Raw genomic sequence first — 22790 nt, 5'->3', positions numbered from 1 at the left:
GGGGGGGGGGAGATGTTTGTTACCGTTTAGGAAGAGACCTCGGGTCTCGTTGTGGGAGGCGACACATTGGAGTAATGCCAAGGCATTGCATACTCTGTTACTCGCGTGTGCCGTCAATGCTGGTGGGCTGAGAAGCGGATACACGCTCACGATCTCCTGCAACAAACTCGTCATAACACCTGTAACGCCCTCCAGTCAGTCACTGCCTACACAACAACATATGAGAGAATGAATAGAGTAGCATACCAAACGAATGCCACAAAATCAGTGCCAAATCCTCATACTGCTCCCTCTTCTTACTCAACTCCAACAACGCCTGTTCTCGTGCCGTAGCCCCATCCGCAGACGCCGCCGCGGTCTGAGTCCGTCCCGCAACCATCAAATCCACGATCCAGGCATAGATTTTCTGGTTGTCGTCACTCGGCGGAGGCGGAGGGCCTGTAGGCTCTGTTGCGCGTTGAGAGGGTTGGGAGGGGATGTTCAAGGCTGACGACCAAGGGTCTGAGGCACCGGGTTGGGGGAGGGGAGCGAAGGGAGAGTGGTTAGTGGGGAAGGACGACTGCATTGTGTGTGTGGTTGTAGGGGGTGTATGCGCTGGTGAAGGAGGGTTGAGAGGCGGGGAGCAATTGTGTCTGCGAGTCGTTATCGGGGAGTTCTGGCTGGGAGCGCGACTGCGCAGGTTTTGCATGGTGGTGCATATCCCGTGGGAACGGATAAACTGAGGAGCCCGACGTGAGAAGAGAGGGACGTTACGAAGGGGAGAGAGCACGCGAGTTTGAGTGGTCAATTGTTTGAGCATTGTTACGCGCTTGGTTACGTTTGTCTTCGAGGAAGCGGCGTCCTGTGCTCGGGGACAAACCATTCGAGGTCGGCTCCGGGACCCCGTTGCAGCACCGTCCCCGAGCAATGGCCATCGCAATGCAAGGGCTTTACCCACACGTGTACACAACGATACAAAACACGTCAATTGCAATTGTGTGGATTATGTAAGATGCGGAGACTCGTAACCGAGGTCGGCCCCGTTCATTTATCATGCTGGGTCGTTTCATGATGATATACGTAAGGAGTGCGACGGAAGCAGACGAGCAACGTTTGCAATTCATGAGGACACGTCGCTATCGTGTTCGCTTACACAGCTGTAGCTATTTTAATCACCGTCCCTTAAGTTGCAACTGTTGAGGAGGAGAGATACCGGCTGTACTTTCCCTTGGCATGAGAGGAGGCGCGCGGGTTTGTCTCATCCACGAAAGCCGGCGCCGGGCTTGCAACGCTTCCGAGGCAGCAGACCAAGGAAACAACCCTCCAGTCTCTAATCGACCGCTGATCCCACTGCAGCAGCTGGGAAGTCCAGAGGTCTGGTTGTTTGTAATCAGATTGTTACAGAGCGCTACATCGCCTTCAAGCTACGTTGTCTGCCTCGGTAGAAACAGGGGCTTCTCTAGAAGTGCTGGTTGTCACCAGCCGGGCAGACTCCTGCGATCAAGGCCGATAATAGAGAGGCCGTGTCCCGAGGAGTAATTTCTCTATAAATCGAAACGCAACCTGGTCTGATCCGCCCGTCCTTTAACAGCTGTCCCGAGCCACACGGATCAATCTCATCGCAGCTTTCACGCTGATTCGCGCGTCCAGCCCTTACCGGTACACAGCAATCGACCCAGGCCCCCCAAAATTTCCGCGCTGGCAGGCACCACCACCTACTTAAACGCTCCGGTCCCCCCTTTCTGCCGTCCAACAACCCCAAACGCACAAAACACCAGAAGTCATTTTTTCGATTACATACAGTCGAGATGGCCTTCTAAATCTGTTGCACGAGCAAATCCGATACAAATTACAATACCGATAACAAACAAAACGTCTATCTGTCCTACGGATCAGAACCCCAACTCTACTCAACCATGTCGTTCCAACAACCCTCGACCCGATCTGCTACAACCAAACAAACCACCCGCATATCGCCAACGCCTCGTCGACCCCGTCGTTAGAGCCTTTACTACCACTACCACTACTACTACTCAACCATCGTCAATCGATCGTCGTTTATCGTCTACCGCGTCTATTTTGAATACACCTGTATCAACAACACCGAAAATCAATATGGTTTCGTTGCGTGATATCCAGTCTACCGCGTCTCCGAAGGAGTTCGCGCTGGATTTCCAGTTGAAGAACATGTCTGCACACACTCCGCAAGGTACTGCATTGCCGTCTTACGGACCTACTGGGCACCCGTCTTACACGCATACAGTCCCATCTTTTGCCTCTCCCTTCATCGATACCTCCTACCACGACTTCTCCACCCCGGCTCAACCGGCTTTCCCGGACTTTACGCCTGCACTCTCCTACCACTCCTCCTTCGAGTCTCCTATTGAGGATGAATTGGCGTTGTTGGCTACCCCCGCCGCGGGCGCCATGCCGCTCTTCGATCTTGAGAACGATGGTGCGTGGGGATGGGAAGGTTCCCTTTTCCCTGAGGAGGAGGTTGTCAAGTCCGCACCTGCTGCCGCAGAAGCGTTCTGCATGCCGCCGCAAGCGCTTGTGACTGCCCCCCCTCCTCCCGCCATGGCGGCACCCGCGCTGCCACCACCTATGGTCGTGGGTGAGCAACCCCAGGAAGAAGTCTTCGTGAAGCCGGAAGTCATCTCCCCCCTCATGACAACCAAGCCCTCCTTCACCCCCGCCTCCCGCCCTTCCTTGAAGCGCGACTCAACCTCCACCTCCACCTCTTCCATCCCATCCTCCCCTTCCCCCTCCATGGACCTCGAAGACTCCAAGTTCGACCTCCCATCCTACAAGCGCCGCCGCACGGCCGAGCTTCCTCCCTTGCCGGTGGACAGCCTGGACCCGATCGAGGCCAAGCGCGCGAAGAACACGGAGGCGGCACGGAGGTCTAGACAGAGGAAGTTGGAGAAGATTGAGGGACTCGAGGGTACGATCCGGGATTTGAGGGCTGAGGTTGAGATGTGGAGAGCCAGGGCTATTGGCCTTGGATGGAATGAGTAAGCTGTCTTGCCTTTATGGGTGAAGCATAACGAACCTGTATTTGCAAGTGGCTTAGAAGAAAAGTCATTGGATGTGTGTTGCTACTATGACATGTTTGTGAAGAGGATGGGATACACGGAGTGTTCCTGAGGGGAATGGAAGGGGGATCGTATCTATAAAAATTGTGCCTTTTTGTTGCTTTTTGCTTTATTTGAAGGGAGTGAGTTCGTTCAGAGCATACTTGAGGTTGTTTGCCGTTTTGAATCAGAGTCTTGTTTTGCTCCTTATGTCTTGTCCAATATGTCTTCCACTCCTTCGTCGTCTGCAACTGCATGCCATTAACATTTGCTCGTCTTTTCATGAGTTGAAAGCTGCTCCGCCTTCACATCTACCCTACTCCTCCCGCCTTCTAATTGCTATTTATACAGGCATGATCCGATACCAAGCTTCCCCATTTGTCCATATTACACACAATCTCCCATTCAAGACGGCTTCACTTTCCTGCGCTGAACATCGCGTCGCACGACCCCCTTTACGCGTTTCACTACACCCACAACGCTTTATGTCGAACCACCACCGTCAATGGCTGTTAGAAATACTCTACGAAGCTGTAGAAGCTTCCTAGTGGGCTATTCTTGGTATCAGCTTACCGCTTATGTGCGGAGACGGGTATATATTGCTTGTGGGCCCAGCTGGTTGTGGAGGAAGGATCAAGTCGAACAACGTCGTTCTCTGAAGATACCCACTTCTACAGACGCTACACTCGTTACAACACAATATAGACAAGCATGAAGACTACTCTCTACACGCTCGCTGCTCTGGTCTCTGCCTTGACGGCTCAAGGTGAGTCGTATTTGTCACGACCTACAGGTAATTGCAAAGGCTGACATAGTCAACTTACAGCCATCATGGTCACCTCCCCCAACCAATACACAGTCTGGTCCTCTGCCGCTAACTCCTCCACCGCAATCACCTGGACATCCGTCTCCACCGACCCCTCAACCTTCGACATCTACCTCGTCGACATGACCTCCTCCCCCTCCTACTCCTCCCTCCTCCCCCTCCTACTCCTCCCTTCTCGCTTCCGACGTGAGCACGAGTGATGGAAGTTACACCGTTAGTGGGAACTTGCATACTGGGGAGACCGTGCAGGTCAACTTCGTGGCACTGGGGAAGCCGGAACAGATCTATGCCCAGAGTGGACAGTTTGATATCGTTGAGGCGGCGGCTGCGGAGAGTTCTTCGGCGGCTGCGTCAAGCACCAGTGCCACTGCGAGTGCTTCTTCCACTTCTGCCTCCGCTTCGTCTACCAGTGCTGCTGCCTCCGGGAGCGCGAGTGCCTCATCTGCTAGGTCAGTCGATGCCTCTTCCTCCTCAAGTGCAGCCGCTGCCGTCGCTTCTTCTGCTTCCGGTTCTGCTACCTCGAGTATGAGGAGTGCAGCTTCGTCCATCTCGTGCGAGTCCCATTATCGTTCGTATTTCTCACGCTAACATCATGGTGTAGTCGTGCTGCCGCTTCTGCCTCTGGATCTGGATCCGCCGCTGCTGCTTCTGCTTCGGGAAGTGCTGTGGCGTCTACTGGTGCCGGTGTCTCGAATGTGAAGATGTCTGGGGCTGCGTTGTTGGGGATGGGTGTTGCTGTCATTGCTGGTGGTGCTCTCGTCATGTAAATTGACGATACCGGTTGGAAGTAATTCGCATTTTCGGTGCTGGGGCGCTCGACACATCGGTTAAAGCCCGGTTTTATTTGGTTTAATTTGATTGGTGATCATTTGGAAGGAGATGGTTTGGTATATTTTTTTTTATATTGTGCGATCTTGGGATACCCCCTTCATAATCTCCACCTTCTTCTCCCCTTTCTCATCACCCTCATCCAAACCCCAGTTTGCTCTCTAAAACTTCCTCCTCGCCAGCGTCGGCTTCCACTCCAAAGGATGAGTATCCGGCGTCGCATTCCTATCCTCCCCCCATATCTTAATACTCTTATCCGCCTCACACGTAACCAACCTCAACCCACTCCTATCGAACGTACTCGCAAACACCCCCGCCTCACTCTCCAAACTCCCCGGCTGCACGACGGTCTGCATCGTCTGGAACCTATGCCCACTCTTCCAATCCCAGAAACTCATCGACCCGTTATCCGCGCCCGAGAAGAGAACGTTGTCGGTGTTGACTGACAAGGTGTTTATGATTGCGTTATGACCCTCGAAGTTCTGCATGAATGCGCCTTCGGGGCATTTCCATTGTTTGATGTTATCGCCGCTTCCGGAGGCGAAGGTCCATTCCGTCGGGTGTACAGCGAGAGCGCGTACGCTCTTTTTGTGGTGCGTTAAAACGTTCATCGCCTTACCTGCAACCAAATCCCAAAGCCTGACCGTGCTATCCATACTCCCCGTCAACACCTGCGGGTCACTTTCCTGACACTTCACATCACTAATCGTCCCCGTATGTCCCCCCAACGTCATCACATTCTGCCTGGTCCGCATATCCCACACCCTCGCCACACTATCTCTTCCCGCGGTGACGAGGACGTCGAGGGTGGGGTGGAGAGCGAGGGAATATATTCCGGAAAGGTGGCCGTGGTAATGCCGGATTACTTTGTTTTGTTCTAGGTCCCAGCATTTGATCTGTTTGTCTTCGGCGCAGGAGAAGAGGTAGGGGTGGCGGGGGGAGACGGCGAGGCCGCGGACGGTGGAGATGTGGCCGGTCAACGTCACCTTTAGGTTGCCTGATGCGAGGTCCCAAATCTACAGGTTTGTTAGTAATTTGTTGAATGGGGGATAGGAGGCGTGGACCAACCTTGATCGTCCGATCACCAGCTCCAGTCGCGAACCACTGGTTTCCAGGCTCGACAGCGACACACCGGACCCACCCCAAATGCCCACTAATCACCTTCATCAACTTCCACGGCGCATGCCATTCTGGTTTGATCGGTTGTACGTGCGACCGTCTAATCAACCCGTGCTGTGCGCCAGCCGGTATTCTTCTTCCCCCCACTCCTGCTGCTCCAGCACCAGAAGCACCAGGCGCACGGATGGTGAGAGCCTGAGTTTGATCTCCATCTTCTCTTGTTGGGATTCCCTCGATCATCTTCATCGTACCCTCATCATCGCCATCCTCCACCGTTGCACTCTTGGCTTTCTTTACAACCTTCTTCTTCGCCCCAGGCTGCTTCGCGGCGATATGTGCCGGTAACTCCCGTACATGCTCATACTCTGCCCTCAACTTCGATGTGATCCGTGCTTTTATTGCCGGATCCTCCGTAATAGAGGGTAGTGCCTGGGTTGGTGCTGAGGAGGAGTCTGATTCGGCGAAGAGGGCACGGGTGCGTTTTGCGGAGCGGCGGAGAAGGAGTTTGGCGTGAGACTCTGGTGATGGCATTGGTGGTTGGGATTGGGTATCGGCCATTGTGTTTGAATGGAATTGCGATTGTTGGAGGTGAGTTGGAGGCATCGCGTTCACGTGCATCGTCGGCTGCTGCGGCTGTGCATCGAGGAAGCATAACCTTGCATGCCAGCCTTGGATTCTGAAGATCAATTTTTGGCAAAAAGGGAGAAACCATCCCTTTTTTCATTTGGAAGTGTATCATGAATTTGGGTAGTCTCTGCCTTTTTCGTGGCAGGAAAGCATCCCGAATTGGGCAGTCTACGGGTTTGCCGAGTGCTTGTAATAAAGGCAGCTGTAACTTCCCGCGCAGACTCCGGTTGCTGAATTAATTCTCAAGTCCTCGAAGGGAATGGTCGTTGCTCGTGTTCTTCAACTCACACGACTAATCAGACCTGCTACGCTTCTTATAACACCCAGGCCAGCTCTCGTCGCCACCTCCAGACTTACCCGCCTTCCTACCAGAACCATGTCGACCATCACCACGACCACCCCGACCCCTGCCACGAACGGCGTTCGGCTGCCAGAGGTAGACTACAAACCTTACCTCAAACTCACAGAATCCACCGAACCCGACTGGGTCTCCGACCTTGACCTCACCCAAGCAAAAGAACTCGGACAGGAACTCCTCGGCGACAAACCTTTGAAAGTCCTCGTCCTCTACGGCTCCCTCCGAACCCGCTCCTACTCCCGCCTAACCGCCTACGAATTCGCCCGAATCCTCACCCACCTCGGCGCAGAAGTCCGTGTCTTCAACCCCGCGGGCCTCCCTATAAAGGATGATAACCCGGAGACAGAAAAGCACGCGAAGGTACAGGAGTTGAGGGAGTTGAGTGTATGGAGTGAAAGTCAAGTGTGGGTTTGTCCGGAACAACACGGTATCCTCACCGCTGTCTTCAAAAACCAAATCGACTGGCTCCCCTTAAGTTTGGGAAGTGTGAGGCCAACACAGGGCAGAACCCTCGCCATCGCCCAAGTCAACGGCGGCTCCCAATCCTTCAACACCGTCAACGCCCTCCGCATCCTCGGCCGCTGGATGCGCATGGTCACAATCCCAAACCAATCATCTATACCCAAAGCCTGGACCGAGTTCACCCCCTCCGACCGTCTCAAGCCCTCGTCGCTCCGTGATCGCGTCGTCGATGTTTGTGAGGAATTGTATCGGTTTGGAGCGTTGTTGAGGGGGAAGGGGGAGATGCTTGTTGATCGGTATAGTGAGAGGGAGGAGAAGAAGAAGGAGGGACGGTTGTTGAGTCAGGAGGAGAAGGAGAGGAGGAAGGGGGAGGAGAGTAGTGTTAGGACGGCGGGGGAGAAGGAGGTTGAGAAGGTTGAGTCGAATGCGCAGGTGACCAAGGCGTAAACTATATCTATAATAGACACCATAGACAAAAATGATGTACACTCGCTCGAGAAACCGCCCGACAGGACCGTGTGATCAGCGTCCACCCCAAATGAGAGACTTGGTCCATGAGATTTAGATTAAATAGAGATTCATATTAAACTATTCTGCTGCGGAAATGCCAGACTCAATCTCACCCCCTATGGCCCTTCCACACTATTTTGCACTTACTCTGTATACTGTAATGTATCAGCGGCGATGGCGGGCACGGGGCTCCCACGCTCATGCCGAGACTCCGCGCCGGCGCGGCGCAATTCTCGGATCCACCCTCGGTAACCTTAACCTTGGATAAGTGAGTAAACCCAGATCCAATCAATCGTCGATGCCGTTCCTATATATAGATATGTACTCCTCCAATGCATCTTCAAACCACTCGTTTCAGCGGTTCCCCACGCGTTTCGGCTGCGCTTCTGCTTGCCGATAAGCCTTTACCCGCGAAACTATTACGCCGAATTTCAGCCGGTATGGATTCTTTCAGCATGGTTGCGACGTGCTCATGACGAATTCATATCAAGCAATTGACTCATCCCCTCAAGCTTCTCTATAATACGGCCGAGCATCCCTCCAGCAATGGGAAAAGTGAGCATGATCGTGACGGCCACACTCAAAGGCCTACAAGATGGATACCTCCCAATCCCCGATTGAGCTAGCAAAGATCGAGTCTGCGTACCGTCCCTCCAACGACTACAAGCAGGGCCACATCAACAAACGTCATATCACCGAGACCGTCAGTTCCGCTCCGCAGACTGAGTCGCACACAAGGACTCCGAGCGTACACGAGGAGGAGGGCGGTATTGTGGCTTTGAATGGAGCTGTGGTTGAGGCAGGCGAGGAAGAGGTGGTGATCAAGTGGAGGTGGTTCAAGATGGGAGTTTGCTTCTTTGCATTCTTGGTGTTTGGGATGAATGATGGTGCGATGGGAGCCCTAATCCCCTTCGTACGTATCTCACACTCTTCAGTTCCCATACCGGTCTTGCTGACAATTTTAAACAGATCCAGAAGCACTACGAAGTTGGCCCCACCCCCGTCAGCTTCATCTTCCTAACGCAATTCATCGGCTTCGTTCTCGCCGGCCTCTTCTCCCCCCTCATGCACAAACGCCTCCACACAACCTTCCGCACCGTAACCCCAACCCTCCTCCTCATGCACCTCGCTTACGCCCTCATGTGCTGGGGTCCACCTCTTCCACTCCTCATCGCAGCGTACGTGTTGATCGGGTTCTCCTGTGGGGTGCAGGATGCGATGTATAACGCATTCATCGGACAAATGAAGGGATCGATGAGTTTGTTGGGGATGCTGCATGGGTGTTATGGTGGCGGTGCAGCGATTGGGCCGATTGTTGCGACAAGGGTGAGTTTAAGGTTGGTGTGGTATGATTATTTTTTTGTGATGTTGGGGTTGACGGTGTTGTTGAATATGCTGTTTGTTGTTGCGTTTTGGGATGAACGGAAGGCACGGACGCCAACTCAGGATACGCAAATAGCCTCGATGGAGCACACTGCCGGTCTTCTACAAACCCTTCGCTACCCGGTCGTGCCCATCCTCGCGACTTACCTCCTCCTCTACGTCGGCGCCGAGGTCTCGTTGGGCGGCTGGATCGTCTCCTACATGCTCGAACAACGCCACGCCTCGGCATCCTCCTCATCCTGGGTAGCAACCGGCTTCTGGCTAGGCCTAACCGCCGGCCGTTTTGCACTCGGCTACCCGACCTCCATCATCGGCGAGAAGCTCGCAGCGACAGCCTACATCGCCTTCGCGATCGCCCTCCACCTCCTCTTCTGGCTCATCCCTTCCAAAATCTCTTCCGCTGTCTTCGTGTCTCTTGTTGGATTCTTCTTGGGACCACTGTTTCCGGTTGCCATTTCGCTTGCGACGAAGATTATTCCGAGGAGGTCGCATATTGCTGCGGTAGGGTTTTGTGCGGCTATTGGTGGTGCGGGAGGAGCGGCGTTTCCGTTCATTGCGGGTGCTATTGCCGGGAAGAAGGGAGTTGGTAGCGTTGTTGCTGTTGTGCTGGCGTTGTTGGGTGCGATGGAGATCTGTTGGATCAATGTGCCGGCAAGGTGGGGGAAGTGGAGGACAGACTGAGCTTCAATAGAATCGGTTTCTTTTGCATGTCGGGTTCACATTTTGCTTCCTCATCATTTTCTCCCACGGTCAGTTCACGTCATTCTGCAGACTGCAAGGGCTCCCGCACAATCCCTCGTACTCTGAACTTTATTTCGACGCTCACACCTTCAGGAAATCTCAGCTTGCACTTACTTCGAAAAATCACATATCCGGATCACTACCATCAATTGACGCTCGGATCAGTACCGCAAAGATCTCCAATGCCTTCCGACATTCCCGAAACGCTCGCATCCGCCCTCCCCTCGCACCTCAAACCGCTCACCTTATCCTCCCACGGCGGCTCCTCCTTCTCTCAGATCTTACAGCTGATCTGCTCTGACACCTCTGCCAACGACACGGAAACCCACTTCTTTATCAAAGTCGACCGCCATCAATCCCTCGTCCGCGGCGAATACGCTTCCCTCCGCGCAATCTGGAACGCAGTCCCCGACTTCTGCCCGGAACCAATCGCGTTCGGCGCCTGGGATGAAGCGAAGACACAATGGTTTTTGGTTACCTCGTTTATCGATACAAACGGGAGCCCAGGCTCGGCGGAGTTCGCGAGGAAGTTGGCGAAGCTGCATAGCACGACGTCGCCGAACGGGAAGTTTGGGTTTGAGGTTCCGACGCATTGTGGTGAGACGAAGCAGTCGAATACGTGGTGTGATACGTGGTCGGAGTGTTACAGGGTTCACCGGATTCAGCCACTACTGGATCAACTTCCTTCGAGTTCCATGTCAGAGTCGCTGAAGACTGCGCTCGTGGAGAAGGTGATCCCACGGTTATTGGTGCCATTGGACGACAAAATTAAACCGGCCTTAGTCCATGGAGACTTATGGTCCGGAAACGCATCCGCAAACTACATTTTCGACTCCTCAGCCTCATACTCCCACGCTGAGTTCGAGAGAGGAATCATGAGCATGTTCCCCGCGTCGGGTTGGAACAGCAATTTTTGGGCCAACTACAAAGCCGTACGCGAGGAGTTAGGGAGTACAGAAGAAGACTTACGACCTGAGGAGAAGGCTGACCGGATAAAGCTGTATGAGATGTACCACCAGCTCAACCATGCCGTGATGTTTGGCGATGGAGGGTACGCGATGAGCGCGAAACGAGCGGCGGAGGACCTGGTGAAGAAGTACGGCCAGTAAAGCCTTGGAGTCCAAGGCCAGGAGAAAGACGTTTCTTAAACTTTAAAAGATCAGAGTACCAAATATATCAGACATACTGGGGCCGACCAGGCACCCGCCAAGGGACTAGCTCCAGCTTTTACTGGGTCGCGTGTATGAGCTCGTACGAACCATAGTCACCTTCAGAACCCTCACATTCAATCATTTACGGCTCCAAACTCGAAAGCCAATATCCTCCACGCTCTGCAAACGCATCCAGCCTTTTCCCAATCTAAATCAGTCATATAACCATGTCACGAGGCGGTTTTCGTGGCCGAGGACGAGGAGGAGCTCGTGGTTTCCAGGGATGGTCGAATGGAATGTGGGAACGAGATGTTTCTGCAATGGAACTATTCCCTGTACGTGATTTTTGCCTCTTCTGGCTCCGGATCGCTCGCTAACCGGACGTGCGCTTAGAAAACACACGTCCCACAACAGACAGACCCAACAGAAAACGAACGATTAGCAGCAAAATTCGCAACCGATCTCGCCGTCCAAATCAAAGAAGAATCCGCATTTTACATCACCATCAAAGCCACCGAGAAACAGCAACAAGAAGCCCTCCTCACCTCGACCACAGACGAAGACGGTATCGAGCGATATTCAGATAGATACAAAGTCCACCTACAAAATCGACCAGAACGACAAGTGTTGACGAGTTTACCACAACCGCAAATTCTAGATCCGACATATTTCCCGGCGGAGCTGCACTCGGCGTTTACGGGCGCGGGTGGAGCGAGGAAGAAGGTGAAGAAGTTGGATATGGAGACGTTCTTGGATCAGACGCTGGCGCCTATGATGAGATCGACGAATGATGATGGGGAAGGGGAGGATGAAGTCGAGGAGGAGGCGGATGATATGGAAGATGACTTTGGGGATGATGATGACAATGATTACGGAGAGAACTACTTCGATAACGGAGAAGAGTACGGCGATGGACTTGAAGACGACGGAGGGGAGGATTTCTTCTAGGCTGATCATGGAGAATATCCACGTCCAGGCGCGATGTAGGGATCTTCATCAGGATATTGCCTCATTTAGGCACCATGGGTTTCGGAATATAGTTCGATTCATGAAGTTTGATCAGATAAATACGTCAAAAGAACGCCTAAAACCGCCCTATTGCCATGGAATCCATTCTAAACCGTTATAGCCCCACATACTCATTCGCGATATTCTGTAGCAGTGGCCTATCCTTTAACACCACTTCTCCCTTCGCTCGGTTTACTTTCTTCTCCCCCTCCTTCTTGATCTTGACTGGCTTCTCTTTCTTCACACTCGACTTCCTATTACCGGATTTCTCCTCCTTCTTGATCGGCACGTTCTCCTTCTTCGGCGTGATCAATGCAGTAGGAGAACTCTGCGGCTTGACATTGATGTCAGAGTGCAAGAGGTGAGCCTCCGGAGGGAGGTTGTATACCCAGTTCTTCTGGTCCATGATATCAAAGAACTCCCGAAGCAGGTCCGTGCTTTGCAGCGTCTTCCTCGAGCCAAAGACGATGAGCTTCGACTTGGCTCGGGTGAAGGCAACGTTGATTCGACGTTTGTCCTTGAGCAGGTCACCGACGTTCTGCTCCTCGTTGGCACGAACCAGAGAGATGATGACGCACTCCTTGTCGCGGCCTTGGAACTTGTCGGCAGTGTGGATCTCAACTTCGGGCCTGTCGCGTAAATGATTCGAGATGATCTTGAGTTGACTGCGGTAGACAGAGATCACACCGATCTTCGTTTCCGGCACACCAGAGGCGACGAGACCGTCGATGGTTTGTTTAATAAGTAGCGCTTCAGCCTCGTTCGTGATACGGTCACCCTTCTTCTGTTCCACAGCCGGAATCTGGTCGGTGTTGGCGAAGACTGCCGTATAAGTGTCGTCCAATAGGTCTCGAAGCCAGCATCTTAAAACAGTACAGGTCGCGTCACTTGCGTGAGCCAGAACCAACCTACTCAGGTCGGGCACCTTTAACCTCCGCTTCGCGACAGACTCCGTACCGCACTTAAGCCTACCATCGTATACAAGCGTGTTACTGAGCAACATGATATCCTCGTTCATGCGGTACTGATGCTCTAAGTTCACCACAGCTTGAGGATGAGCATCCGTCAAAAGCTGAAACAAACTCACATCCAGACCACCCTTCAATGCATCAGTGTTGCGAACAAGTGGTGGAAGCTGGTGATGATCCCCAACCAGGATGAACTTGCTGGCGAACCGCAAAGGCCCGACACAGACAGGTAGAGTGATCTGCGATGCTTCGTCAACGATACAGTAATCGAAGGTTCTCTTAGCGAACAGGGAGTGGTTAATCGACAAACAGGTCGTTGCAACAATGTTCGGCTCGTTATACAACCGATTAAGCTCCATGAACGTTGTGGCCTTAGCTGCACCCGCCGTGAACTGCTTGACATCAGGATGCACCTTGGCGCTGCCGCCTAACCTCAATATGTTCAACCCATCATCCTTGATCTTAAGCAGGATGTTGTCAACAGCCGTGTGAGTGTAACTCGTCAGCAGGATGCTCTTGCCTTGAGCTGTGAGAGCGCGGATGATATGAGCGATCGTGGTGGTCTTTCCTGTGCCAGGCATACCCAACACCAAGGCATAATCGTTAGCCATCATGACCCTTTCAATAGCCCTCAGCTGATCGACGTTGAGTGTACTTTGACTGGGACGAGGTGGATACTGCGTCGATCTTGGTTCAAACCTTGGCTCGGCAAGATCCACGATCAACTGGCGTCGCTTCTCATCACCGTCGATAGACATGAGCCGAACCAAGTTGTTGCGCACCAACGCCATTCCGTTCTTGAACTCATCACGATCGATACGGTAGGTGTTGGATTCATCCTGACTCACGCCACCAAGGGATATACTGGCAGGGCGGAACTGAGGGTCTGATTTCGTGACCTCCAAAATCCCAGCAAATGTCTGATTATCAGTCTCGTGGAATCCCGGCTGTCGTGTCCTGGCGTGATGCAATCTTCGATCGACAGCCACAGTGATCATATTCGGCCTCAACTCCGTAACATACCCATTCGCCAAAGCAAAATGTCCCTTCTCGTCCGAGATAACGATGGGTTCACCTTCGTTAATCTGCGAATTCAAGAATGAAAAGTTGACATAGTCATTCTGAGCCTGAGTGGATCCCGGCAACCCGGGCTTCTTGATAAAGCGGTACGTATACCGGTTAATCTTCTCAGCCTCCGAGCTGATCTCCAAGCTTCCAGGGACGATGATACACCCAGCAAAAGCCCTACCGACCTTCTCACGTTCCGAACCGACCATACTCCACAACTCCTTCCGAAAACGAAACATGTCACCTTCCTCTTGCGTGAGCAATCGATCCCAATGCTTGAAGAACTCAGCCTGCTTCGGCGTGATATGCCCTGTCTTCTCGTCGAACCACTCGCCCAGTCCACTCATCGAAGCAGTGTAATCCTCATCCGCCTTGAGATAGACTAAACAAGATTCATTCGCGTAACACCTCTTACAAGCATGTTCATTCTTGATCGGCGCAGGCAATGCTTCCCGGTCCTTAATGAACCCCGCAAGTTCATTACGGCCAATAATGAGACCACGAACCTCATTCCGTACAGCAGGAACACGGATCATCTCGTTACCCTCGACATAACACAGCAAACCGGACAAGACATCAATATCATACCGATCAGACATCATGAGCGTATACAACATCGTCTGCGCGCGGTGACTCGTCACCTTCGAGTTCTTCCCCGTCTTCAACTCGAACGGCACTGTCAACGTCTTCCGCTTCTCACCATGTTGCTCGATCCCAATCTGTACTGTAGCGTCGATGTTACCTTTCAATCCATACCTAGGACTCCAGATATGTTCCTCGATATCCAAAACCTTGTTGATGCACACCCGCGGCTTCTTGTCGTCCTTTGCTCGATGATCCGTAACATGCGAATACGTCTTCGGTTCCGGCGCCATATACGTCTGTGCCCAGCCCTGAATCAACCGACACTTTTCCTGCAAATACACCCTCGCCACCTCCGGCGGCTCATCAATCAAGAACAACTGCTCCATATGCCTCACAATAAGCCCCTCAATCGTCTCAAACAGGAACTTCTCCGAGAAGTCATTCCGGCTCAAGGCTTCCTGGAATAGTTCGTGTATGACGCTCCCGTACACCAAAGCCTTCGTCGTCTCCCCAGTAGCCTTGACACGATCCTGCAATATCGCTCTCCGCATACACTGAAACGAATCCGCAACGACAGTCGCCGAAACGAGATAATCCGGATGCAGAATGATGAGGTTATCCGCATTATCAACCACACACTCCCCGCACTCATCAAACCTCCCAACGACATGCACATAATCCCCCTCCCTCACCGGTGTAACCCACCAGTCCTCCCTCAACCTCACCGTTCGCATGTGTTGACTATCAGAATTAGACCCATGTCCATCCTCTTGCACCGTCAAGATCTTCTCGCATCTTGTAAACCCGTTGACGACACATGGACCTTCTTCGATGGCTTTGACGAGGTATCTGCTAATGATTGAGCGTCGAACACTTTTCTTTAGCTACTAAGCATCATGTCAGTTTTTGTACGCTAGCGGTGGAGAGATCAAGTAGCAGATCGGACCTTTTGGTCGAGGATCTCGCTGACGCCCTCGTCCCATTCATCGAAGTCAACTCCGTCCATCAATGCCTCCACATCATCTTGTGTAAGGTTTGCTGGTGCGCCGGTAGGGCCTGAGGGAGCTGCTCCTTGTGGTGCCGCCTGTCCAGTTGGAGTGTCGTACTTCTGCAGTTCCGCTTCGAAATCCATATCCATATCACTCCCATAATCCTCACTTTGCGGATTTGGCGGCGGCGGACGAGTTCTATCGCCAATCGCCTGCTGTATCTGCTGCTGTTTCTTCGGCGATATCGCCATCCGTTGACTCATCTTCGCCAATGGACTCGAGGGCATATAGTCACTGGCGTCATCAGTCGTCTGTGCTTGACCTTGACCTTGACGCTGAGATTGCTGTGCCATCTTCTGCGTAGCAGCAAACTCCACGTTCGCAAGAATAGCCATCTCCTCCTCACCCAGCTCCAAATCACCAAACTCATCATCCTCATCCATGCCCATACTCTCATCACCTTCCCCATTCCCCGCCCGATGCTCCTGCTGAAGCGGATGTGCCGGCCCAGCAGCAGGTGAGTTAATCGACGCGTTGTTCAACATCTCCCTCAACGGACTCATCTCACTCATACTCTTCCTCAACTGACTCTGCTTCACCTTCTCCACCAACCCCGCAACCCTACCTAACGGCCCTTCTCTTCCCTCCGGTGTATCAAACGTTTGAATTCGTCTTCGCTTCGGTGCACTTCCGCCTAGATCTTCGCCAGTGACTGTATTGAGGCTCCGTGAGCGGTGAAGACCGGTGCGGCGGAGAGGCCGAGGGATGGCACGGGCAGGCGTTGGTGGTGAGGAGAGGTCGAGGGCGGGAATGACGGAGTTTGCGGGTCGTTGGGAATCGTAGCGGTTCCATAGTTCTTCGGCGGGGTTGGGACTTTCCGTGACTGAGCCATGCCCCTTTTCGCCCGTGCCCAAAAAATCCCGCAGGTCCTGAGCACTAATATCCTTCAGATCCGCAGCCTTCAGTACCGGCGACATTTTCCACCCAATCTTTGCTTCATTGTCCGGCGTCTCACCCGTATCCGGGAGGCGATCCTTCAACGGCGTCGAGTTAACAAGCTGTGACAAGTTGAAACGCGTCGGTGCCGGTGTCTGAGGTGGTTGCATAGGCTTATCAGACGTCGTATCCATCTCATCAGCCTTCCTCTTCGACGATGGCGGTCTTTTATCCTCCGCACTCTCGGCTCCGCCAGGGGCAGCAGGTTTCTGGAAGGCGAAGCTCTGGAGCTTGTTCATCGTATTCTTCGATATCTGAACACCCGTAAACACCCTCTTCTGCAAATCCGGCTGCTGCTGAACTGTGTTATAATGAGGATAGTTCGCGTACTGGCCGTGGTTCTGATTCTGGTAGTATCCGTTCTTGCGCGGGTAGTATGCCGGTTTCTTTCCGTGATCCGCGTCAAAGAAGGACTTTGTCGGCCGTCTGGACATTTACCGTGACATTTAGACAGAGTGTATGCCGTCCTCAGGCTTGTCGAAGGGGCTGGAGTCGGTGTCGGGGGTGTTGTTTGTTTTGTTTTGTGTACGATACAAGAAGACGCGGAAGACGCGCACGGTGCAGTGGGACGCGTTCTGCTGCTGGCCGTGGACGGAAGAGCTGCACCGTGCCTCGTACCTCACGTATCTCCGGATCGCATCGCCCCTTAATATGGAACCAAACCTCCACCACCCGTGAGAATGTCCATCTTCCCTCGAAAACCCTTCGTCTACTACACAGAGCATCGCATACCAGTCATACAGCTCTACCGCACACTACTCCTCCATGCCCAGAACCTCGATCACGTCCTACCACTCGGGTTCGACCCAGAACCATATATACAGTATGGGAATGCAGTGCCGAAGTGGTCATGGCGGTGTCGGAAACAGATACGGCAGATTTTTAAGAAGAGGAAGGGGGATTGGAGTGCGCAGAAAGTACGGGGGTTTCTTGCAGAGGCACATGAGGTACGTCGTTATCCAAACCGCATCCCTCAGACATGATTCTAACGGAACCCGCAGTGGGAATCAACCCTCCGAAAAGCAACAGAAGGAGACTCAACAGCCCTCGAACAAGTCAGATGCAAAATCTCCGAAGAAAGACTCCCACCCCCAACACCTCTACTACTCCCACCACCCCCACCAATAAAAAAGCCCAAAGTCGAATGGTGGAAAAACCCAAGATGGGCCGGAAAATCAACCCTCGCCCTAGCCTCCCCGCACTTTCTCTTCATCCGCCCCCCCTTCCGTCCACAGCCCATCCGCCTCACAATGATGATAAGAAACAAACGCAGAACCCTCCAAAAGCGTTGGGACCTCCTCCACAAACTCCAAGACCACGACCTCGTTCACGCTATTGTTGAAGACCGCTGGGAGAGGTTATTAGAGGCCAACGGTGTGGCGTATGATGGGGTGACGTGGGAGAAGGAGGTGGTGATTGCGATAAACGAATTGAAAGAGAAGATTAGGATTTCGGCAGGTGGTATACCGGTGGAGGCGATGAATGAGGAGCCTGAACTGGACGAGTAAGCTAGACTAAGTCTATCTTTGTTGTGGTGGATAGCCACCCTGATACTGCTGCCCTCGTCCTTGGGGTGGTGGATAATAACCCTGTTGCTGCTGAGGCAGCGGCACACCTCCATATACTCCGTTCACCTGTCCCTGTGCGGATCCATACACCGGATGTCCACCCCTCACAACTTGCCCCTGCTGAGGATAACCCCCGTTCACCCTCTGACCTTGTACAGGCACCAGTCCCCCAAACTGCCCCTGCAGCGTATATCCCTGCTGAGTCATTCCCTGAGCTTGCGCCTGAGGCTGTGCCGCAATCCCAACGGGTACCCTCCACCCCGACTGCATCGCACCCGGACTTTGCCATCTCTGCTGCTGCGGCTGCTGCGGCACGCCCTGTGCCCACTGTCCTTGTCCTTGTTGTACCGGTGTTCCCGGAGTATGTGCACGTGGTTGCGGCTGCGTAGCCGGCGGGGGCCACTGTCCCTGAACGGGTATCTGGCATTGTTGCTGGGGGTACGCCATTTCAGGTGGATACTGCCCTTTCCGCTGAGGAGGTTGGGTCTGCAACTGCTGCTGCGCATGCTGTTGTTGTTGTTGTTGTACCATGGGCATCGCAGGACCTCCGAATGTCCCCAGGGGCGGGCCTCGCATGCCAGCTGCTGCAGCGTAGGGCGTGGCATTGGTGTTGGGGTTCACCATCATCGGCTGCTGCTGTGGGGCCATAACCGGCGGTCTTTGTTGAGCCTGTTGCGCTGGTGTCGGAGACGGGTTGTACGGATTGTACGCACTCGGCCCCGGCCCCGGCATAGGAGTAGGTGTAGGCGTAGGCGTCGCCTTCATCTCCTCCTTCACCTGCCCACCCTCCTTGGCCTTACACCTTTCACAAACAAAAACAACACCCTCCAACGTCCCCTCATCATTTCTCTTGATCAATTCCTCCCTCTCTTTGACGTCAGAGACACACTTAATATGCGACCACCGATCACACCGCTCACAGCAAATCTGCATTTCGCCGTCATCGAGGTTGTAGCCGTATGTGCCGCAGGGGGGACAATCAAACAACCAGGTCTCCTCCTTCTCCTGCTCTGGTTCCTTCTTGGGTGAGGACTTGGGAGGCTCGGAAGTAGCCGGCGTATTTTGTTTACTCATCTCAATGCCCAAGGCCCTCATTTCCCTCTCTCTCAACCTCTCCTCCCTCGTCATCCTCCTCTCGCCCCCATCCTTAACCCCCCTCGTCTTTCTCTCTGCCTCCTCGACCAATTCCCGTCTCCTCCTCTCCTCCCTCTCCTTCTCCATCCTCTCCCTCTCCTCCGCCTCCCTAGCCTCAAGACGTGACGACCGCTTTCTCGTATTCAAGGCTTCGAACTTCTGTTGTTCTTTGAGTTTAGCAGCGGCTTCACGGGCGCGAGCTTCGGCGTCGAGGTGAAGCTGGGGGAGGACGTTGGTTGTGAGGTGGGTGTGGAGAGCGGAGGTGTTGGGGTCGGAAAGAGAGGGGGCGAGGGAGTCGGTGAAGGATTGCCACTCGTCGATGGTGGTGCAGATGCATTCCCATTTGCCATACTCAATCTTCTCTTTTGGCTCCTTCTCCTCCTCGGCTTCCTCAACCACGGCCCCACGCTTTCTCTTCCGCGTCGCTCTCGCCGGTGTCTTCTTCTTCGGTGCTTTCTCCTCGTCGTCAGGTACATGTTCGTATCGGCGGTAAAGCCGGTTATCGTCGAGAAGGTAATAACTCCACCCCAAATAATCAAACCCAATCGGATCAATTCTCCACCCCAACTGTTCCTGCTCACTCATCCCCGCACCCATCCTCTCCCTAAACCTCTCTGGATTATCCATCTGGAACTCACACAACCTCCACAGCACATCCAGCTTCTCATCCAAACTAAGCTCCATCCACGTTCTCAGCTCCGTGGCCGGCTCTGCGCCAGTTTCCTTTTCGTCTTCGGTAGGGGGAGGGCGGTAAGGTGAGGGTTGGTGGGGGCGACGGCGTTCCCATTGACGATTAACGAATTCGTCGACGTTTGATTCCGTGATTCCGCGGTTTGAGGAGATGGCCTTTACCAGCGTCAATCGTAACTTCATACACAACCCATCAACCGCATCCTCCTCCGCAAGCAACGCAAGCTCCAATTCCTCAGGCTCATACTCTGGAACCTTTAGCGCATCCCAAAACATAAACACGAACTGATTGATCGCGGCGTATTTCCATGATTGCCGTAACGAAGGTAAATCGGTAACAGATGGTGTTGCGGCCCGAGCTGCAAGTAAGGGTACCGGTGGTTTGGGGGTTGATATGGAGGTTGAGTGGGAGGATATTGAGATGTCGTCCGGCGGTGGAGATAGGGAGGAGACAGACATTCTCACGTTGGGGTGGTGGTGGTGTATGTCGAGGGCGAATTAAGGTTGCGACACTTGAGCTTCGGGAGACGCGTCGAGGTGCAGCGTACGACAGACCGCCGCGTTGGGCACGTGACGCCGATAGGCAGAAGACAGAATGTTGACTGGAAATTACTCAAGAAAACATGGCCGTTAAGCTACAGCTTCGCCTACCCCGTCTGTGCTCAACTTGGCCAACAACCAGCCCCGCACGCTTAAGCCCAACTTGGCACCGTTATCGATGACATCACCATCCACATTCATCAGAGGCTGAACTCAATCCAACGTTAAAAGAGAACAGACCCCCCCTCCCCTTCGTCCTTGTAGCATACATCCCATCAACATGTACAAAACAAAGCACCTCGTCGTCCCGCCTCGCCCTATCATCCAAGAGCCCTGCTCTTGTCTCTGGCGTCTCGTAGAACAACAGAAAACCCGCGAACACGAAGAACGCCGCCAAGTCGAACACGCCGCAAAACATACCTCAAATGCCGTCAAGCTCGTCAAGACCGCACTTGGTTTTACTGGTGCATTCAACGAGGATGATGAGACGGAGGTGGAGATGAAGCCGCATGATATCGGGGCTTCGCTTGGGCAGAGGGGAGAGGGAGATGGACATGATGAGTATTCGAAGGCGACGGGGAGGGCTGATACGGGGAGTGCAAAGAATCATAATGAGGGACGTGGGCCTGAGCCGTACGGTGTTGCTCCTGGAACGAGTGCTGGTCGCGGTGGACGTAGACACAATTACACGCCATCCACTTCCACCGTCCCCGGCGAATTCCCCTCTGAGAAGGTCTACGAGCACCCAGCTCCCGCCGCACTTCGTCTTGCCGAGCCCGTCGGCGCACCTACCCAGACCGCTTTGACTACTGGACCCGACGGCCGCCCCATCGTCCAGACCTTCAGGACCGCGCATGAGTCGCCGGTTTCTACAGGTTCTACCGCTTACGAAGAGGAACTCGCCCTCCGTGCCCAAGCCGAGCAGACCCGTATCGCGACCGCTCAGGCCGAGGCTCTGGAGAGAAGCAAGCAAAGGGAGGAGCAGCGCAAGTGGAGACAGGAGCGTGACGAGCGCGCAGCTCTCAAGTCTGGTGCCATGAGCAAGTCCTCCGGTGGAGCCTTGGCATCTCGTCCCCTTCCCGACGTCTTCGCCCGCAACATCAAAAAGCGCCTTGCGAAGTCTTCTGAGAACAAGATTGCATCTTTGATTTCTTACCGTGAGGAGTTGGTCAACATCCTCCACCTCCTCATCCCCCCTCGCCGCCCCCACGACTCCTCCTCAACCCACCCCCCGATTGTCAGCCCCGTTCCCCACACAGCCCTCTGCCATACGTGCATGGACCAACTCATGCACCACCTCTTCCACTCCCCCGCAACCCGCTCCCCTTACATCCTCGACCACTCAACCTCCGCCTACCTCTCCCTCATCGACGATTGCCACTCCTCCCTCTCAACCCACACCGGAATGGAATCCCTAACCCACTACGAACTCGACATCATCCTCCGTGCAGAACTCTCCGTGACTGAATGGCGTATCGCCGTCAAACTGGCCAGATACCACAAGAGAACGAGTTTCTTGGATATCTTCCCGGTGAGGTTGGGGGAGTATGCGCAGTTGGAAGTTAATCGGTCTGGATTGGGGAAGGGACCGGGAATTGTGGAGAGGTTGAAGGAGAAGGCGATTGGGGCTGTTGGGATGGGAAGTTTGTTTGGGGCGAGGAAGGGGTCGAGTGCGGTACAGGGACCTGGAGGGAGGGAGGGGATGACGAATGCGTTTGATCAGAGTGATATGTACTAAGCCTGTGCGTTAGCGAGCGGCTGAGTACTTTTGAAAGGCGTATAAGGTGCGGTTTTTGGAGAGTGTACGGTTATTATGATACAGACGCTGGAACGTCTACATGAATTGGGCGCTAGGCCATGGCGTTGGTGATGGGAAGGAGTACTAGTATTCGCACTATCCTAAAGGTTTAAGTTATTATCGCTAATGAATCGAGTTAATGCAGACATGAGTGCTTGGTGACCCGACCGCAGCTGGCATGACACTATGGATGAAAGCTGCGGGGCAATGCTTGTGTTGAACCACGAATCTCTGTTGTGCGCCGAGACACAAGATGCGCTGTAGGGCTACGGCGTGGGGCCTTTGAGCTGCGGCACGACATGCGCCGCAGTGTGAAAGGGCGGTACATCAGGCAGCTGCCTCGTCCGCATCTTCTCTTTCCGTCATCGCCGATTCCAATCGAGGGAAA

The 22790-nt window shown here is 53.7% G+C and overlaps 11 protein-coding genes across 11 annotated transcripts in view; 7 read left to right on the top strand and 4 right to left on the bottom strand.

Moving 5' to 3' along the window:
• The window catches only part of SAICODRAFT_61822 (cell differentiation protein rcd1), a gene marked incomplete at both ends in the record, with an annotated part of 1295 nt that extends 916 nt beyond the window's left edge, over window positions 1-379 (bottom strand). The window contains 2 exons of the mRNA XM_019169864.1: window positions 24-179; window positions 247-379. Coding sequence (XP_019021533.1) covers window positions 24-179; window positions 247-379 — 289 coding nt within the window. The remainder of the gene's footprint in view (window positions 1-23; window positions 180-246) is intronic.
• A 1715-nt stretch (window positions 380-2094) lies between these two features.
• Window positions 2095-2997, top strand: SAICODRAFT_9964 (uncharacterized protein; the record flags this gene model as incomplete). The annotated part of the gene is made up of 1 exon (XM_019172187.1): window positions 2095-2997. The coding sequence occupies one exon, from the start codon at window positions 2095-2097 to the stop codon at window positions 2995-2997; it is 903 nt and encodes a 300-aa protein (XP_019021532.1).
• Window positions 2998-3592: 595 nt separating this feature from the next.
• Window positions 3593-4763, top strand: SAICODRAFT_73457 (uncharacterized protein). The gene is made up of 4 exons (XM_019170861.1): window positions 3593-3819; window positions 3880-4075; window positions 4098-4430; window positions 4481-4763. The coding sequence occupies exons 1-4, from the start codon at window positions 3765-3767 to the stop codon at window positions 4644-4646; spliced, it is 750 nt and encodes a 249-aa protein (XP_019021531.1). The 5' UTR covers window positions 3593-3764; the 3' UTR covers window positions 4647-4763.
• Window positions 4764-4868: 105 nt separating this feature from the next.
• Window positions 4869-6357, bottom strand: SAICODRAFT_61835 (WD40 repeat-like protein; the record flags this gene model as incomplete). Its single annotated transcript, XM_019169866.1, has 2 exons — window positions 4869-5723; window positions 5776-6357. 2 exons carry the CDS (start codon window positions 6355-6357, stop codon window positions 4869-4871), a joined length of 1437 nt encoding a protein of 478 aa, XP_019021530.1.
• Window positions 6358-6895: 538 nt separating this feature from the next.
• On the top strand, window positions 6896-7594 carry SAICODRAFT_42685 (arsenical resistance protein-like protein ArsH; the record flags this gene model as incomplete). The annotated part of the gene is made up of 1 exon (XM_019168709.1): window positions 6896-7594. A coding segment is annotated over one exon (699 nt), but the record flags the coding sequence as incomplete, so codon positions are not given.
• Window positions 7595-8624: 1030 nt separating this feature from the next.
• SAICODRAFT_37219 (MFS general substrate transporter) lies at window positions 8625-9847 on the top strand (the record flags this gene model as incomplete). The annotated part of the gene is made up of 2 exons (XM_019168549.1): window positions 8625-8696; window positions 8753-9847. The coding sequence occupies 2 exons, from the start codon at window positions 8625-8627 to the stop codon at window positions 9845-9847; spliced, it is 1167 nt and encodes a 388-aa protein (XP_019021528.1).
• Window positions 9848-10052: 205 nt separating this feature from the next.
• On the top strand, window positions 10053-11120 carry SAICODRAFT_31958 (Ketosamine-3-kinase). Its single transcript, XM_019168067.1, has one exon. The coding sequence runs from the start codon at window positions 10090-10092 to the stop codon at window positions 11014-11016; it is 927 nt and encodes a 308-aa protein (XP_019021527.1). The 5' UTR covers window positions 10053-10089; the 3' UTR covers window positions 11017-11120.
• Window positions 11121-11155: 35 nt separating this feature from the next.
• SAICODRAFT_31957 (uncharacterized protein) lies at window positions 11156-12093 on the top strand. Its single transcript, XM_019168066.1, has 2 exons — window positions 11156-11393; window positions 11452-12093. The coding sequence occupies exons 1-2, from the start codon at window positions 11286-11288 to the stop codon at window positions 12004-12006; spliced, it is 663 nt and encodes a 220-aa protein (XP_019021526.1). The 5' UTR covers window positions 11156-11285; the 3' UTR covers window positions 12007-12093.
• Window positions 12094-15518: 3425 nt separating this feature from the next.
• Window positions 15519-17202, bottom strand: SAICODRAFT_172810 (uncharacterized protein). Its single transcript, XM_019165779.1, has one exon. It carries the CDS (start codon window positions 17104-17106, stop codon window positions 15616-15618), a length of 1491 nt encoding a protein of 496 aa, XP_019021525.1. The 5' UTR covers window positions 17107-17202; the 3' UTR covers window positions 15519-15615.
• An 875-nt stretch (window positions 17203-18077) lies between these two features.
• On the bottom strand, window positions 18078-19082 carry SAICODRAFT_31954 (uncharacterized protein). The gene has a single exon (XM_019168065.1). The coding sequence runs from the start codon at window positions 19003-19005 to the stop codon at window positions 18193-18195; it is 813 nt and encodes a 270-aa protein (XP_019021524.1). The 5' UTR covers window positions 19006-19082; the 3' UTR covers window positions 18078-18192.
• A 1724-nt stretch (window positions 19083-20806) lies between these two features.
• On the top strand, window positions 20807-22658 carry SAICODRAFT_172786 (uncharacterized protein). Its single transcript, XM_019165778.1, has one exon. It carries the CDS (start codon window positions 20885-20887, stop codon window positions 22340-22342), a length of 1458 nt encoding a protein of 485 aa, XP_019021523.1. The 5' UTR covers window positions 20807-20884; the 3' UTR covers window positions 22343-22658.
• The last annotated feature ends 132 nt before the right edge of the window (window positions 22659-22790 follow it).

Source organism: Saitoella complicata, assembly GCF_001661265.1.
Source record: "Saitoella complicata NRRL Y-17804 unplaced genomic scaffold SAICOscaffold_26, whole genome shotgun sequence".
Taxonomy (NCBI): domain Eukaryota; kingdom Fungi; phylum Ascomycota; class Saitoellomycetes; order Saitoellales; family Saitoellaceae; genus Saitoella; species Saitoella complicata.
Note: the sequence above shows the minus strand (reverse complement) of the source record. Positions and strands in the feature narration are given on the sequence as shown.

Bases quoted from the DNA above. Each gene is read 5' to 3' on its own strand.
- SAICODRAFT_31958 (XM_019168067.1), top strand. From the start codon at position 10,090: ATGCCTTCCGACATTCCCGAAACGCTCGCATCCGCCCTCCCCTCGCAC.
- SAICODRAFT_31957 (XM_019168066.1), top strand. From the start codon at position 11,286: ATGTCACGAGGCGGTTTTCGTGGCCGAGGACGAGGAGGAGCTCGTGGT. The intron at 11,394-11,451 runs GTACGTGATTTT...ACGTGCGCTTAG, and splicing joins CTGCAATGGAACTATTCCCT to AAAACACACGTCCCACAACA.
- SAICODRAFT_172810 (XM_019165779.1), bottom strand. From the start codon at position 17,106: ATGTCCAGACGGCCGACAAAGTCCTTCTTTGACGCGGATCACGGAAAG.
- SAICODRAFT_31954 (XM_019168065.1), bottom strand. From the start codon at position 19,005: ATGAAGGCGACGCCTACGCCTACACCTACTCCTATGCCGGGGCCGGGG.
- SAICODRAFT_73457 (XM_019170861.1), top strand. From the start codon at position 3,765: ATGAAGACTACTCTCTACACGCTCGCTGCTCTGGTCTCTGCCTTGACG. The intron at 3,820-3,879 runs GTGAGTCGTATT...GTCAACTTACAG, and splicing joins CTCTGCCTTGACGGCTCAAG to CCATCATGGTCACCTCCCCC. The intron at 4,431-4,480 runs GTGCGAGTCCCA...ATCATGGTGTAG, and splicing joins AGTGCAGCTTCGTCCATCTC to TCGTGCTGCCGCTTCTGCCT.
- SAICODRAFT_172786 (XM_019165778.1), top strand. From the start codon at position 20,885: ATGTACAAAACAAAGCACCTCGTCGTCCCGCCTCGCCCTATCATCCAA.